This window comes from Rutidosis leptorrhynchoides, unplaced genomic scaffold (assembly GCF_046630445.1).
Source record: "Rutidosis leptorrhynchoides isolate AG116_Rl617_1_P2 unplaced genomic scaffold, CSIRO_AGI_Rlap_v1 contig90, whole genome shotgun sequence".
Classification (NCBI taxonomy): domain Eukaryota; kingdom Viridiplantae; phylum Streptophyta; class Magnoliopsida; order Asterales; family Asteraceae; genus Rutidosis; species Rutidosis leptorrhynchoides.
The window spans coordinates 73,376-91,255 of record NW_027266883.1 but is presented as its reverse complement, the minus strand read 5'-3'; the positions used below and the strand labels follow the sequence as shown (position 1 = coordinate 91,255).

Here is a 17,880-nt window from a genome sequence, read left to right as displayed (position 1 = left end):
ACTAAGATCCTCTTGTTGTTGAGTGGTCCATTGGGATGTTTCGAAACAAAGAAGTTTTAGGGAGATATATGCTATCTAATGATGTATCAACGGTTCTCTTGCTCGATTGGTTCTCTATTGATGATTTTTTGCCGATGCGAGCTTGTCTTTAATTTGGAACTTAGCCAATATAGTTGGATCAGAATCGTCCACGGATGGAATGTAGAGAGTGGTGAGGAGCACGCTCTTCTTGTATGGTTATAGCTGTCCTTGATCTAAGAGCAGGAGGACTCTGAGGAGAGTGGATGAGCGTCTACAGCCTACTCGGGCCAGCAAGGCTCATCAAGAGGCCGCCAATAGCTATCCTATGTCTCTAGGCGTGGACACTAGTCTTGGAGCCGAGAGGTGTCGATTAGTGTATACTTGTGTAATGTGTCTCTAGTGATAGAGAGAGAATGTACGGAACCGAGCTAGTGAGCTAGGGTTGCGGATAATCAAATGATGTGACAAAGGTCACGTCACGAGCTATTTATAGGGAGTTATTAGGATTTATCTGGAAATGACTATTTTGCCCTCGAGCATGAGTCGACTGAGTGAGGAGAGGGAGGCCGATAGACCCGTGCCCAGACAGTGTCTTCATCGGTCTCTGTTAAAGGTCTTGGAACCGACCAAGAAGGTCAGGCTCTATCCTTGAATGAACCTCTCCATGTCGATCTGTGGGACTCACTGTCAGGCTCAATCCTTCCGAAAGTCCTTTCCCATCATTTGTCCCCCTCTTTTTGTATGAAGAGTCATCTTTATGCAAGATATGATTTAACACATGGCCTTTCTGAACATTCCAATCCGATCGGGGTCTAAATAGTCGATGCCACTAAGCTTTAAGCTCGTCGTGGCATGTGTACTTGGTGTCATGGATTCATCGCCATAGATGTTCTCACGAACATGCCTGGATGAGCTTTGAAGCATCAAGTGCGTTTCAATTTAGAATCAAGCGGATGTATGTTAGCAGTTTTGTCGAGTCAGTTCGTCTTCTATTAATCCGGAGAAGAGCGAATCGATCGAGCTTGGAGGGAAGAGCCATGAATTAACTTGATTGAGAGTGAACCAAATCGAGGGAGATATTCGGTCTAGTGAATTCGGGTCAGGTCGCGCTACGTGATTGGAGGAGGCGAACCGTCTGGCTGCGGGTCGACCCGGGCACGCGGACCGATAGTGTAATTATGGTTATTGAGTCCCTTCGTCTTCCACTTTGTGTACAAGTTATTTCATCATGTCTTTCAATCCCTCTATAAATATAGCTCCCCCCTTTTCATTTCCTCACTTTTAGAAAAACTGAGAGAGCTTCACTCCCTTACAGAGAGACAAAGCCCGATTAACAAGAGAAGAATCGAGAAACACCAGTTAGTCGACCTTTGTCCCTAATCCCTTCGAACTCTTTTCCCATTTTCGACTTCCATTCATACAAAAAGGCCGATCCATTTCAAGATGGCCTTTAAAATTTCAAGTCAAATAGAGCCAACATATCTGAGGAGATACCTCCCCTATCGTCGGTTCTGCCGCCGCCGGGCAAACATAGAGCTCAGTCGAGTCAGTCGAAAGGTAATGTTGGTGCCTCCACAAACGTAAAACAACCCTTCGGCTCGGCCTCTCTTCCGTTGAGCATTGACGATGCAGTGGCCTTGCAAGGGTCAAGGGAGACCTCCGGCAAGCTTAGACACCCCGAGCCGTCAAGGATTGAGAGCGAGCGTCCGACAACTGCCGACAAAGGCCCGACAGTGATGGTAGTGCCAGTGAAGAGATCGAGATCGAGAGCGAGTCTGAGTGGAGGGGCTCTGGAAATGATGGTAGTGCCAGTGATCGGCAATTTGAGGGAGAGGCCGACAACCTCTTCGAAGAAGGAGAAAGGGAGGTCGATGACTCGGGGTCACATGAGGCCGACGAGTCTAGTGAGGATGATGAGGAACTGATGTATGTTCCCGACGGCAGGCAGGACATGCCGATCTTACTGAAGAGGTAAGCCGACATAAGCTTTATGAAGATGAGCGTTATGAGCTCGTCGATCATAGAAGAGAGCCAGTTGGATGAGTGGCTTGAGCTCTACGGTTTTCCAGAGGGGCTTACAGTTTTGAACTAATGAGCGCTGGTGAGAGGGTGTATGATTGGCCGACTAATGGAATGGCCATGTTCAAGGCCCATTTTGATCACGGCTTGAGGGTCCCTTATACTAGCTTTTTTGTAGATTTAATGAATCAGTTGGAAGTGGTTCCCCACAGCTTATTCTAAAAGCAATAGGCATGGTCTGCGTCTTCGAGATGCAATGCTTCATAGTCGGCGTAGAGGCCTATCCCAAAGTATTTTGGAGCCACTAGAAGCTCATTAAGGAGTTCTTGATCGAGCTCGAAGAAGTCAAGAGGAGAGTCAACCGCAAGGCACTCAAAGCTAGGAAGGGCAAGAAGGGTTTAGCTGATGGCTCCTCTTGGAAAAGTAAGGGAAAGGTCTTCGACTCGAATGAAGAAGGTGACCAATAGACCGTCTCTGAGGGTGAGGAAGTCGATGATGCTGGTAACAAGAAGTTGAGGGGTAAGAAGAAACCTGGGGAGGAGAAGTGGAAAGGATGGATAGGGTTCCAGAAGAGAGGTAGAACCAAGAAAATCATCTCTATCATCAAGAGGCCTCTGAATCAATAATGGAGTGGGCATTACAACATGATGAAGGGCCCCGTGGACTACAAACAGATGTTAAGAGGATCCTTCTAAAGCCAGCCAAAAGATAATTTGGTCTGCTTCGAAGACTTGAATCCAGACTAGCAGAATGCGCTCGAAGTGCATAGAGGGGGCAAGAGATGAGGACAACTGGGTGGACTTGATAAGTGACACCAATCTTCATCGATTCGGGAGGATGGTGGCGATCCATCACGTAAGTGTCGGATTGGCTCGTTATTTCTTCTAATTTGCCAAGGTTTTATCGGTCTTCGTCCAGTGACTAGTGAGGATTTGATTCAACCGAGAAGATATCACGATCCATCTTTTCAGTGGCAAGGGCCCAATGAATCTTACCGTCCCTACTATTATTAGACTTTCCATTTGTAGAGGAGAGCAAATCCGATTATTTTTGTTCTTGTAGCCTTTTTTTTACTTGTTGATTCTAATCTTTTTGGCTTGCCTCCTTTGCAGATAGCCAAGCACTATGGGAGAGGGCCAAACAAAAGAAAGAGTAGCAGGCCAGAATGCAGAGGATAAACCAGGAGAGGAACAAGGGGTTGGTCCAAGAGCAGGAGGCCGATGAGGATGCCGAGGGGCGTAGATGCATCAAGAGGAAGTCTGAACTTCCTAAGGGTTCCAATGATGCCCCGATAGTCGGTCTTGCTGCTGCGAACGCCCCGACAGACGAGTCGCCCCAGCCAAAGAGGGCTAAGACGGGCTCGACATATTGGAACCCTCGTATCCCCTTTCCTAAAACTGTGTCAATCGCCAAAGATATAGGGAGGGCTATGGACTTTACTGGCAAGACCATCACTAAAGGGGACTAGGCCCTTCTTAGCCAAAAGCCCGTCAAGCAGCTATTCTCGGACTCCGTCTTCTACGCCAAGATGGTAAGTTTTCTAACTTCTCGGCTCCTTTCGTAATTGGGAGCGGTGCCAGGTTCAGCTATCATATGGGTTCAACTTCTGGTCGAGTTTCGACATTGAAGCTTGAGCAGGGGTTGACACCATGAGGATAGCGGATTTTGACATTCTCTCAGTATTTGTCCCTTGCCTCCACTTTGCTATGTTGTGGCATCTATTGGGTTTGACTTATATCCAAGTTTTGGGAACAAGGCTTTAGCAGAGGTCAAACTCGGTAGGATGGCAGATTGCGGCAAAGAAAGTGTTTCTCCTGGAATTTTTCTTTTCGTAATTGGCGCATCGAAGTCGAGGACTATGCTATGTTTTATCGTCCAAGGAGTTTGACTCCTTTTTCGGACTTTGAGGACGAAGCTCGGACAGAGGTCAAGCTCCATGGACAGATAAATTTCGGCAACCTTGGCTTTGAGCCATCGACAATTGTCTCCTATTACCTTTCCCTTTCGAATTTTATCCCTTGCTGACTCCATATTGCATGTGTCTATGTTTACTAGGCCTTGGATCATAACTTCGAGTTGGGGACTCGGTTCTGCACTACTCGCCGAGAGCGGTTCAATGCCGATAAGAACCTACAGGAGGCTTGACTGGAGGCGAGGAACATGGCCGAGGAGAACTTCGGTCTGAGGTCGATGAACCGAGAGCTAGAGGAAACTGTCGAGTTTCAAAAGGGATTGTTGGCCTTGGCACAAGAAAGGATTGAAGTGTTGGAAGAGACATCGACCAATGCAGTTTCAGAGGGATGCTCGTGCCGCCTTAGAGGATGAGAGGCTTCTGCTCGTCTACCAATATTACCAAGAGGCTTTGAACGAGGTGGCTGCCACTTTTCTGGGCATCAACCTTCTGGAGCGGGTGGCGAACCCTCGACAACAACCCCGATGAGCTATTTGAATACGAAGGCGTGGATCTTCTACCGGCCAAAAAGCACGTTGGGGTCGAGCCCAATTAGGAGGGTGTCGAAGGCAATGCCAAGGATGGCCATGAGGGCGAAGGGCATGAGGTCGAAAAGGGAGGGCGCAAGACGGAGAAACAGGTCTAGCTGAGCATTGTCGGCCCGAGTCAAGGGCAAATCAAGAAGGAGACCGAAGGCAGTGGGACCCCGATCGGCAATAGGGCTGCCGACAAGAGCCGAGACCCCTTTGTCATGAATAGGGTCCCCTCCGATGATCTGGACTGAGCCCGAGCTTCCGAAGTGATGACTCGATGACTTCTTTGCCTCTCTTGCCTCTCGACGTTTGCCTCTATTGTTGTATTTAAAAAACAATTCGGATCATTGTAAAAAATATTTTACCAACTTTTCAGTTGTATATGACTCTTTGTGTTTATACTCGGTCTTTTTTATGCCTTTGGATTGTTTATCTCATATGCACTTTACCAAATTTTCTCATACTTAGCGAATTTTCGCATCGAATTTCGATGTGTGTATGATACTTGCCCCAAAAAAATGAAGTGAGTGGCTATGTACGATAGGCCGATTACTTGTCGAGTCGTAGATTTTTGAGTTTGCTTACTTAGCTTTGAATGGATGCCCCCACTAAAACGAATCCAATCTACATCATGTGGACGTTAGTTTAGCTAGTTTTTTTATGAAAGAATCGCTTGCCTTTGACGTTGCCCGAACAAAACGAGTTGAGCCGAGAGTTAACTCGGTTCGGCTATTTTCGATCATTTATCGGGGCTTTAAATTCCTTTATAAGGTTTTAAGGTTTTCCATTAAGTTTGGGGCGACTAAGGTGCGAGAAATTTTGCTTTCGAGCGAGTTTGACTCAATCCTATGGTCATCGACCTTTGTCTTAAGTGTCAGAGCGACTAAAGTTGGAAGGCTATCGGCTTGCGACTATCCTTAACTCATCGTTGTCGGATTTCATCCTTATTTCCTTGTAGATTGGTTGAGAAGCCTCAGGATGAATGTCTTTCGGCTAAGACACTTGGGTCTATTTTGGCAAAGTTTGTAGGTGTTTTCATCTAAAAAAGATAAATAAATTTACAAACAAACTTACTAATACATGCCTCACAGGGCTTACATAGACAAATAAGTAAATAAGTTTCAAGTTACACAAAAGTTTGCCACTGAGGGCCAAATATTAACGTTTTAGCATCACAAGTTAAGTTCAATTACCCAATCAATATTTATTTCTGTCACTTTCGAATTTTTTAATTTGAGATTAGTATTCTAACTTTTAAGGCCACTCACAACAAGAGTGTTGTGGGAGGGTTTGCGATGAGTTGGAGGGGTATGAGTGGGGTTTGTTGTTGTAGGGAAAAATAGTTTGGGTCTCTTCCTCTCTCTAAAAATTCTCTCTCCATAACACAAAAAATCCTACTTCCCTTCATCAGTCCGGCCGTCGCCGCCCACCCCTTACCTGCGGCGATGGGGCTTCCCCTCTTTATTTTATGCTTTAATTTTAGTTGTTCTTTTCTCACCTATGTCCATCATAATCATGTTGCTTTTTTTACTTCTAATTTCATCTTCCTCAAATCTTTTTAGGTTGTGGTGTACAACCCTCTAACGGTGCGATCTCGTTGAAGGATTGGCGGGTTTTCATACCTCTTAGAATTAGGAGATTTCGGAACTTACCATGTTTGGGGGCTTTCTGGTGGCGATGGCGGTTGATTATGTTATGATGGAGGAGTGATGATTTTGGTGGTTGTTAGATTGGTGGGGGTTTGTTGTGGGAATTTAAATAATATGTTTTTGTGTTTGTTATTTCCGTTTGCACATAATTATGGTGATTTGTAGTTGGTTGTGTAATCTTGAGATTGGAATTGAGGTTTTCCGGCATGTCTATAGCAGTTGTTACTACTTGATGATAATGTTTCTTGGAAGACTTGAGGATGATTTGGCCAAGTTTCTCTTCACTAGGAGGCGAAGACTTTTCTTTTACCTCAATAATTTTCTAGGCTATTCAATTCTTAAGGTTCTTTTCAGTGTTGGTGCTTCGACATCTGACGGGTCTTGTCGCAGTTCCTTCCCGATGTATCCTTGTGATTTTGGTATTATTTTGTTTTTCTATTATCTATGCTAATTGTAAAATTTAAGTTCATGTTGTTCTATCATCAATGATTTACATTTTACATTTCAAAAAAAAAAATTTGGGTGGGGTTTCAAAGTGAGAGGAGAGAGAGCGGGTTTTGTGAAACCTTGAGAGAGAGGGAGTTTCGTGGTGGCGTGGGTCCCACATGTTGGATTTTCTTCTTCTTTTGTTTAATTATATATAATTAATATATTACATATTTTAATTATGTATAGTTAATTTTATTAAAGAAAAAAAAATTTAAAATATAAAGTAAATAATTAATTAGAATATATGATATATATAATATTTATTGTTAATATATATTGGGCTCCACTTTAAAGTATAAGAAGGGTTGTTGTTAGAGTGGTGAGAGTTTTGAAAAGGATTTGAGAATAAAAAATGTTTAAAATGAGGATGCTGCAAGATAGAGAAATTAAAATGGAGAGTTTTGAGGGATTATTATTGTAGATGGTCTATGGAGAAAAGTTTTTCAATTTGGGGGAGAAAATCCAATTCACGCTCACTTGGGGGAGAAGTACGATTGGGACCCACTTACATTGTGTTTTTAAACTTTTTTTTTGGGCAAAGAAGAAAATTGATTTTATGTTCAAATGACATGGCATGATGTGGTGAAGAATATAATATGTGGTAATTTTTTCCACTAATATAACATGTGTCATGCTCTGATTGGCTCTCGATGTCACGTAAAATGGTTTAACGAAAATTGGTGCCATCCGACAATTTTTAACGGTGAAAGCGTATAATTGTTTAATGAAATCGTCTAAGAGGGCATAATCCTTCGAATTTAAAAAGGAGGGGTATTTTTGTTGGAATACTACTCTAAGAGGAGTACAGAGTGTAGTTTTCCCAATTTTAATCTATGGCTTTTACAATGTCATTACTATGTTGGTAGTTTTTAAGTTAGAGATCATTTTACGACTATGGGTTGGTGGGGATTCTTCAAGGTATAACTTTGCTTTTTATTCCGACTGGTATTCGGGGTTATTCGTACCGATTTGAGATTTGTAATCTTCAAATTAGGAAAAGCTTACATGTAGTTAATTACGTGTAGTTTGTGTAGTGTTTTTTTATAAAATCGACATGTGTAAAACGTACGTTATCGGCTGTCTTGTATTAGGAGTTTGTCGTTCTCTATTTCTTTTCTAAATCGTTTTAATTCAACATGTCCGACACCGACCACCATCACTCTTAAGACCAGCCAACATCTGGCAACTTAACCAGTGGTCAACGACTACTAGATACCCCCATTCACTACATGTTTCATCGCCATCAAATATGCACGATTCCATGATCTTTCATTTACGGTTCATAACTACAGCACCACAAATAAGTCATAAACAAATTCCATTTATTGAACTCCAATCCTTTTAGCTCAGACAACCTCCATTAATTGAGCGACTACATCAATTAATAAGAAAAAATCAATTTGGGGAAAACTAAATTAGGGATTTGTTGTTATTTGGAACTCGAACCATTCATCAACATAGAACAATGAAATCAAATGACTAAATCAGACAAAGTAATACTACGATGAAAAGAAATTGTCAAAATAAAACAGAGAACTTTAGTCGGTATTGACAACTCGAAACTCGTTGGAACTCGATTTGAGGTCAGATTCGTCGGAACCCATAAGTGTTTCGTTGATGATGTTGTGGCAACTGATAAAAACTACGTAAAAGTCCTAACGGTAGTAAAACGACGTTTCTTAAAGTCCAATGTTAGTGTTAAGTTTTCAATAAAAGTTAAGTGATGATGTGTCGTATATTTTACACATGTCAATTTTATAAAATCACTACACAAACTACATGTAATTAACTACATGTAAGATTTGGACGTTGTTATTCCAATCAAATGTTCGAGCTAGATGGACTTTTTTAACTCTTGTAAGATCTTTTCAGAGACTAAGCTCATTTTGTGTCATAATTTGCACTATTTATGATAAGTAGAATCCTCGATCTATGAATTCAACGACTAAAGTCTTGCTCGAATATGTTGCCTTGATATGATTTTCTTTAAATACATATTTAGCTATTATCCTATGTAATTTTAAATTTCATATCTATTTATACCAATGAAATTACAAGTTATGAATAATTAAAAAAAAATAGAGCCATATATTTTTTTTTTTTGAAAATAAGCGGTATATTCTTAGGCCACCTTCAATGTGAAGGTCATTCATGCCACGTGGCATACTCAATGTGGTTTTTAGTATTGGACAAAATCGAAAAGATCATCCACCCACCTTGTAAGATTTAATTAATTGGGTGTCTCCTACTTTACATCCCACCTTACACATATTTAATAATAAATTTATACATGTCCAATCTTAAATAATAATACATAAAAAATAAATTATTAAATATATTTTAATACATTAAATATATAGTGTGTGGTTTTTTTATGTGATTTTCATAATAAAATAAATTGGAGCAAGAAATACTACCTTACGATTCTTATAACATACAACTTATTTATCAATGATGTGACAAACTTTTCATTGGATAAATGGACGTAAAATTGGGCGTAAAACACAAAAGAATATATATAACTATTAGTAATTTAGAAAAATGTAAAAAAAGAAAATGTTAATTCTGTCAATTTTTATTTATTTAATTTTCTGTGTCGTCGGTCCACAGGCACTACCTAGTGGCAAGTGGTGGAGTCATGGTGATGGCTGACGTCACCTCACCGGAGATCTAAGCATTAAGAAGAATTCGAAACCCTAAAATCCGACTATACAGAAAAATGGATGAGACCTTCCTCTTAATGCTCTCGAATCTCCTACACCTCCACTCCTCCATCGATCCCACCAATGCCCTCCTCTCCGCCGGCGGAGCCACCGCGTCCTCCGCGTATACAGCCACCTCTCCTTCGTCCCCTTCCTCACTGCTCTCATCCTCCTCCGCCGCTCCGATACTCTTCCTGACCCTTGCCTCCCTCATATCCTTCTTCTCGCGATCCGCCGTCAATAAACGCAAAAACAAGAAGAAGCAGTCCTCTCTCTCTCCATCCCCTCCGGAAAACGCCGCGTACTCTGTCGCCGCCTTCCGAGCACTCTCCACCGATCACATCTGGTCATTAGAACCCCCTCTTCGCGATGCGCAGTGGCGATCTATGTATGGTCTGTCTTATCCAGTTTTCACCACCGTCGTCGAGAAGCTCAAACCCTACATCACAGCTTCCAATCTCTCACTGCCGTCCGATTACGCGGTGGCGATGGTGCTTTCTCGGCTAGCTCATGGGTATTCTGCCAAGGCGCTGGCGGCCAGGTATTCGCTTGAGCCTTATTTAATTTCGAAGATTACTAACATGATTACTAGGCTTTTGGCAACTAAGTTGTATCCTGAGATCATTAAGATTCCTGCGAGTAGAAGAAGGTTGGTCGAAACGACCCAGGCATTTGAAGAAATTACATCTCTGCCTAATGTATGTGGAGCTATAGATGGAACCCCGATTAAGCTTCGTAGAGTGAATTCAGATAGGAATTATGGAAATTTGTATAAATGCAAATATGGGTATGATTCAGTTTTGCTTCAGGTTGTAGCTGATCATAAGAAGGTATTCTGGGATGTTTGTGTTAAGGCGCCCGGAGGGGAAGACGATGGCTCTCATTTTAGGGATAGTTTGTTGTGCAATAGGTTGATTTCTGGCGATATCGTCTGGGATAAGGTGATCAATGTCAGAGGTCTCCCTGTGAGGCCTTTTATTGTAGGAGATTGGTGTTACCCTCTTTTATCGTTTTTAATGACACCATTCTCTCCTAATGGGATGGGAACACCTGCACAGAACCTATTCGACGGAATGCTGATGAAAGGAAGGTCTGTGGTGGTGGATGCTGTCTCGTTGCTTAAAGGGCGATGGAAGATTCTTCAGAATTTGAATGTTGGTCTTAGTCATGCACCACAGACAATCGTTGCATGTTGTGTTCTGCATAATTTGTGCCAGATTGCTAGGGAGCCTGAGCCAGATCCAGGGAATTGGAAGGAGCCTGATGAGAATGGTGCTCCGGCTAGGGTTCTTGAGAGCGAGAAACAGTTCTATTATTTTGGAGAAAGCCTGAGGCAAGCTTTGGCCGATGATTTGCACCAAAGGCTTTCGACAAGGTAGGAGGCGGCTTGGGGGGTAAGGTAAGGAAAGGATGGTTTTTTAGTCATTGGCTCTGTAAGCTGATAACTTAGAATATCTTACTCATTGTTAACTGTCGAACTATCTGTTTTAGATCTTTAGTTAGTATTGGATGTAGCAGGTTTGTGAACTGGTGAAATTGATATGTTATGGAACTAAGAATGAATGTATTGCGGTGATTTCTACCTTACGGCAAATATGTCAAGCCATGAATGTAGATCTCTTCATTCCTATTTTGATAGTATTGACTACCAACGAATTATCATAAAAGCAAGGACCGATTATGATATGCCCTTATTGCTATTTGACTGTACTGTCTTTTGAGTTTCATGTTCCTTCCGACTTCTAACGGAAAAATCTGTCCAAATTTCCTATTTATATTTATGTTTTTACTTGCAGATTTTCGTTTCCTTATTGATAAATTCCGTTTCTAGATTTCTGGGTGGAAAAAGACTTGTTTTATGATGACGACGATTGTGTCGATAATTTATTTTAGTTAGTCCGTCCTATCTCCTAAGGATTCCTTTGGCATTCCAATACAAAAATAACGCACGGTATATTATTCCCTCCAACCATTTATATTATGAATAAATTGAACAATACGACTGATATAAATTTCATTTTAATTTTATATTCTAAGTTTAATTTTATATTGTCAAAAAATAGTTTATACACCAACTAACAGTGTCTAGATTGTATTAAACATAAATAAATCTGAAAAAAAAAAATAATTTATACAAATTTTCTATTTATATCTGATACTTAAAAGTAGAATATGTTGATTAATCATCATTACTTGTAACAATTATGTTTAACATCTATAATGATTATTATATTTGTTAATTCCACTAAAATCATATTGTTTATCTGGAGTAAAAAATCAAAATAAGATGTCAGAAGAGGCACTCTAGCTCGAACAAAGAAATATTTGCAATGCCAAAATTCTCTCTGATCATAATCGAAGTATCTTTAGGTTCTGAGATTCTATGTTGGGTGAGATTCTTTTTGCCTTGTTTTGTATTTTAATTATCTCTTTGTAAAACTTTCCTAAACTTTTGTCTAGCCGGATTCAAAATTAAAAAATGTATATATGAGTAAACAAACGCCTGCACCTCAATCAAATTGTGCCAACATCAAGCATCTTTCACCCAATTAGGCAAACTAGCTAAAATCTTTCTAGGTAACCATTACTGATATCTTCAGGCGCATACTGACTTTTATGAAAATCATATCGAACTTTCGTCTAACGAAAATTAAACAAGTAAAACTAACTGGCAACAAAGCTCTATGCCCAAACCTTATAAATCAATCAAGACTACGAATACAATAGAATGTACATAAAAATCTACATGAAATACACTAGCGAAGGAGAGTGAAACATTGAGCGAACACCTTTAAAAGCTTGTACTTTGGCCTGACCGCTAGGTCAAAGTACAAGGATTTAAAGCAGTTCGCTCGATCTTTCACTTTGTCAATCATTTTTTCAATCCCTGGTGAGTGAATCTTCACTGAGGCTTGGTGAGTGCACGGCTTGATACGCCATGTAGCAATTTGACGAATCCAAGGAAGCTTAGCTTCCCATCTGTGTGTCTTATCCAGTCATTTAAGACAGCATGAACTGGGATAGAGGGTCCAAGACCTAATTCCTGAAAAAAAAACAAAGGAAAGAAAATTTGATTTAGTGCTTAATGCTTTATCTGCTTTTTTCTCTTCTTTTGGTAAAGGTCCACTTATATCCTTGGTGAAATTAGAAAACAGTTTCAGCTAGGGACCATTCAATTATTTGACTCAGAAATCATTCCATTAGCATCAGAACTTAATTTCGCATTCTTGACAGAGAAATGTGAACTGAGTGAGTGGTTTAACGAACAAGGAAAAAAGAAAAGAAAAAGTGAAAAACTTGCACTGTTTTTTATAATCTTGCACTTAGGATTCTTCCTTTTCAACATTAGAATGATGGTCAATGATGATATCAGAGAGTCAAACCTGGACTATTTTCCTCTTTTAAGACGGCGCACGAATGACTGGACACTTTACCGTTCATCTTTAAACAAAAACATTTTTTAATCTACTGCTCTATATGGATAATAATAACAAAGTCTACAGAAATGGTACTTCAATGCAAAGTTTAAAATAAGATAGATTTAATCCAACTTACAGAAGCTAACTCCTCGATCATTATAGCTCTGTTTCCATCTTTGTCAAAGATTTCATATGCACAGCGTGCATGTTGTTCCCATCTGTCTAGTGCTTCCAACTGATGGACGCTTAATGCAGCAGCACAGAATTCGTCAAAATTCATCCGTCTGTACTGAAGTGCATTTAGCTGTCAAAAACATGAAGGAAAAAAAAAAGATTAGGCCTCTGCATGTCTTAATATCATTTAAGTAACACACAAGCTACTTGGAAACTGAATTGATACCGAGGCAAGAAAATCCATGATGCGAGAATCTTTCATTGCATCGGTTGCAACTTTCATTATGGCCTACAAGCAGAACAAAGTATGATATAGTAAGACCCACTTTAAAAATCATGTTGAAATAGTAAAAAAAGGTGAAAGAGACGAACCATCCTAACACCCTCAAAGGTTATACAACCATTTTTGTTTGGCCCTAATTGTGCAAACTGTTCCTTGAGGTAGAAAAGTTCATCTACGGTCAGAGTTTTTGACAATGCCTGTTCAGAACAGGAGTTCACAATAACATAGATTAGGACCTGGTAGAGTTCATGGCCGGACAACACAACACAAGGGTATAATATAGTCATCATCCAAAAAGATTTCGAGTACAAAATATAACCATGATACTGTCTTCTCAAAATTTTGTATTGAAATTTTTTTGAGCAATGACCATTATACCCCTACATTCTCCTGCTTTGTCCTGCCCCGAGTAACAAACCTTCATAAGTAGATAATATAGATATTTTATGTAATCAGCATTTTTTACACACCCTTAAAGCAGCCTTTCGTAGAGTTGATGATCGCATGTAAACCTTCATAAGTCGGAAAATCAATATATCAAGAGGAAATTTCATATTATTGCGACTTCGGATCCAAGGATGACCTGTTTTGTGATTAAAATGCCAGTACACAATTAATATGAAGGAAATACAAACTTGACAATAAACAAATAAATACTAAAAGGGACTCACTCAATGCCTGAGCTGCTGACATTCGTTTTCGAGGATCCTTATTTAAAAGGCGCTTAACAAAGTCCTTGGCATCTGAAGATATGGATGGCCAAGGAGCATCATCAAAACTTGGATCCGCTTTTAAAACTGCCCGGAAAATTCCAGACTCTGTCCTAGCCCAAAACGGCCGACTTCCACATAAGAGTATATAGGCTATCACACCAATACTCCATACATCAGCCTCTGTGCTATAGGATCTATGTAGAACTTCAGGAGCCACGTAATAAGCACTTCCAACTATATCATTAAGCCTTTCATCTGAGTACCACCACAAGCTAGATTAGAAAAGTATCTTAACTAAAAGAGAAGAAAACTGAAATTCAGTGAACTTGGGTATCAAAGAAAACCTGGTCTGACAAAATCCGATAAACCGAAGTCGATGGCCTTTAACTGAGAGTTCTCATCCTTTGAGGAATACAAAAAGTTCTGTCCCAGAAATGGAAAGAATCAGGTTACAATTATTAAAAGCAAAACACACACAACATAATGAGGAGATCCAACAAACATGATCTGCTAAGAAATGCATGTCAATTTTTTAATACTATGGATCAACCAACAAACGCCTTAAAAAGGAAAAGATTAAAAAGGAAAATAAAACCCTACCTCTGGTTTAAGATCTCGATGTACTACGCCCTGAAGATGGCAAAAAGAGACTACATTTAAAATCTGTACCAAGACAGATCTTGCGTCATCCTCTGAAAACTTCCCGCCTCTGAAAACACAATAAGAATCTAGATAATGACCAATATCCTAAATATATAAGAGACACAATTTCCAAAACTTCAGTAAAATACATCACCTTGAAAGTATTCTATCCAATAGCTCTCCACCTTCACACAACCTGTATTTCAATGCATCATATTTCACTTTGATCAGCTTAAGATGTAATGACTCGTAAACATGTCTTTATGAAGAGGTGTAAGCCATAACATGTTAATCAGATTCAGTTTTAGCTTACTCCATTACTATGTAGACATTGTCATGGTCTTCAAATGAGTCGTAGAAATGTACTAAATGCTTGTGGCCTGTTAGTGCTCGTAATATTTTAACCTCCCTCCGCACGTCTTCGATTGCAATGGCAGTGGTCATCTGGTGAAAATGAGGTCAAGGAACAAATGAAAGAGAAAAGGCAGATCTTCATAGAAATTTTCACCAAACCACTCCCCTAACAATTATTAGTAAATAAGACAAATAGAAAGTCACTACTGCTTCAAATGGACCACAGTGAATGTTCATTGAATTTCTCTTAGTTTAGAGTTGAAAGCCAATAAGACCACAAAATTTTTACAACATTGTGATTAGTTTAGCAATCTTTCCAGTTTCAGCAAGTTCAAGTACATCCACCATGAAATGGAAGACAATCAAAACCCTCTCAGGCTTCATTTCCAACCAACTTTTTTGACGCCTCACAAAAAGCCCATCGCTGAAACTAACTAACCTACTTTAAGTTAATGACAACCAACAGAGCCTAAAATCAAGAAGCATCAAAGGTTGAAATAAGACAAATATCCAAAAAGGAAAAGAAAATGTTATGTTTTTTCCACATTGTTGGTCTAAAACAAAAATAAAAATACAAAACTTTACTTAAATTGAAATTCAAATTTCAGGTGAAAATAACAGGGAAAATCAATCAATTACTTTGGCATGTCTGTTAAAATATATGTTTTAACCACCATGTGTCGAAAGAATGTCCTCTCACTCACAAGTGTCAATTTCATCAGAGTTCCATTGGATAACAATGAAAAGCCCTTCTACGTAGCTAAAGAGTTCAGAATGTCTATAACAAAATCTAAAGTGGGGCCTTATTTGACGGAATTTACAAATTATTCTCCTTGGTCGAAGGGGCACGAATATTTCCTGTGGAAAATATGGTTCACTCATCCACAACCATTGCAAATATCTACTTTTTTCATTTTGATTCTTCGACATCAACTATAAAATCTAGGGTAATTGACAATATCATGTGAAAAATACAGTTTTGACTATTCAAACAGCAGATTCACTTGTTTCCACAAGTGATGCACTCCCTATCACTAGTAAACACACAATTTAATAATGCAAAGCTTCATTTTATACACAAACAATGACTTAGGGTGCATTTGTTTTTTTTAAGATTAAGATGTCTGAATCTGAATAGAAATTTATTAAGACTGTTTGTCTTTTAAAAATCTGAATGTATCTTAATATAAACATATATATATTTCTATAATCTAAAGAAAATTACTTCAAAACAAGAAAATTCTTTCACATATATCATATCAAAATTCAATACTGATTGATTAAATTTTTTATCTCTCTATCAAAATATGGACCAAATTAAAGAATTAATTAATCAAATTTATACGTCATATAATTATTTGATTTTAAATGTTAAGCTGACTTGCGAAATTGGACAATCGATCGATATGCTATATACTCCGTAGTAGTTTTATATAAATCATAGATCTGTGTTTTGTTGCAAAAATATGTTTTGGGAAGTCAGATATGAGAAGAAGATGTGTTGGTTTAGGAAGAAAATAGAAAAATATTTTAATTAATTAGTTATGGTGATTAATTAACATCTGAATTCTATTAAATTAGTAAAGTGTCACTTAATAGATAAGATCTTTTTTGAGGTAATAAATGGATTTTTAATAAAAAAACAAACACTCTTAATGGGCCAAAATCTGAATCATGAAAATTAAAAGGTATATTAAGATCCATTAAGTCCAAACAAACAGAGCCTTAGACTGAAATGATAAACAAAAAAGCATCCATCCATGTCAATTCGTCACTTGCATTTGACCAAAAGAGATCAGTACACAAACAAATCTGTCTTTTAGTAAAAGGTTTCATGCTTATGGAATCATCAAGAATTAAGATTTCTTCACAATATGTGTGAGGATCATCCTAATACATTTTTTTAAAAAAAAAGCCAATCAAAACTAAAGTCTTTAAGCCTTTCTAAACAATGATTATTCTAAATTGAACAAGTCAAGCATAACTCACCATTCAAACTCTAATAGATACTTATGTTATGATAGACTTGATGACTGAAAAAAAAAAAAAAAATCTGACCTTTGATTTGGGGATAACCTTGACAGCAACCTTCTGGCCTTTTCTGTCTCCCTTCTTGAAAGTTGCAGAGCACGTATACCCAAAATGCCCTCTGCCCACTTCCCCACCAACCACCAACTTACTCTTAAACTCCTTAGAAAACCCAAACCTTTTATCCAAATTAACCGCCTCTCCTTCCTCCTCTCCTCCGGCCGGAACCGCTACCGCATCCGCCTTCTTCCCCTGCTGGCGCCGCCGCAGGACTGCCCTAATGTGCTTCGCCGGGGAGGGCGGGGCGAATTGCCTCCGGAAAACCCGGAGCGGCGTAGAATTCCCGGATTTTGTGGAATGGAGAGCTGGGCTGGGAGTGTAAAAGGGAAGAAAGGCGAGAGCTTTGAACGGGCGTTGTTCGGTGTGGGGGAGGGAGTGATTTGGGTGTTTGGGTAGGGTCAAATTGGTCAATTGAGGTTGAGATTGGAGGTATGGAGGTCTTCGGGGCCATCATAAGGATTGCTGGATTTAGGTGGTTTAGAGGTACAACCACCCATAATGAGATGGGTGTTGATTTCAAAATTTCGTTATATCAATGTGGGCGTAACTATAATACTAGCATTTTAGAGAGAGAGAGGAGTTTGGGGATCTGTGTATGGGAGAGTGTGTGACGAAAAGAACTTTTATGGCGAAGAAGAAGAAGAAGAAGAGACTGATACTGTGAGTGAGTTGTACAGACCACGTGGCAAGCACATGAAAGGATTTAATTTTTGGAGTTCAAATGCAGTAACCGAGTTGGAATGACCAAAACGTACAAGGTTGTTACAACTTGACTTTGACCTTTCTACCTTTCACAGCTTATTTTTTGTCCAATTATCCATTCAATTATTTCAAGAATGCAAA

At 39.4% G+C, this 17,880-nt stretch overlaps 1 protein-coding gene and 1 pseudogene across 1 annotated transcript; one reads left to right on the top strand and one right to left on the bottom strand.

Annotated features, from left to right (window-relative positions):
• Positions 1 to 9,381: 9,381 nt before the first annotated feature.
• LOC139885256 (protein ANTAGONIST OF LIKE HETEROCHROMATIN PROTEIN 1) lies at positions 9,382 to 10,743 on the top strand. The gene has a single exon (XM_071869186.1). The coding sequence runs from the start codon at positions 9,382 to 9,384 to the stop codon at positions 10,741 to 10,743; it is 1,362 nt and encodes a 453-aa protein (XP_071725287.1).
• Positions 10,744 to 12,266: 1,523 nt separating this feature from the next.
• LOC139885258 (CDPK-related kinase 5-like) lies at positions 12,267 to 17,534 on the bottom strand (annotated as a pseudogene).
• Positions 17,535 to 17,880: the final 346 nt, after the last annotated feature.

Excerpts from the sequence above, each read along its gene's own strand:
- LOC139885256 (XM_071869186.1), top strand. The coding sequence starts at position 9,382 with ATGGATGAGACCTTCCTCTTAATGCTCTCGAATCTCCTACACCTCCAC.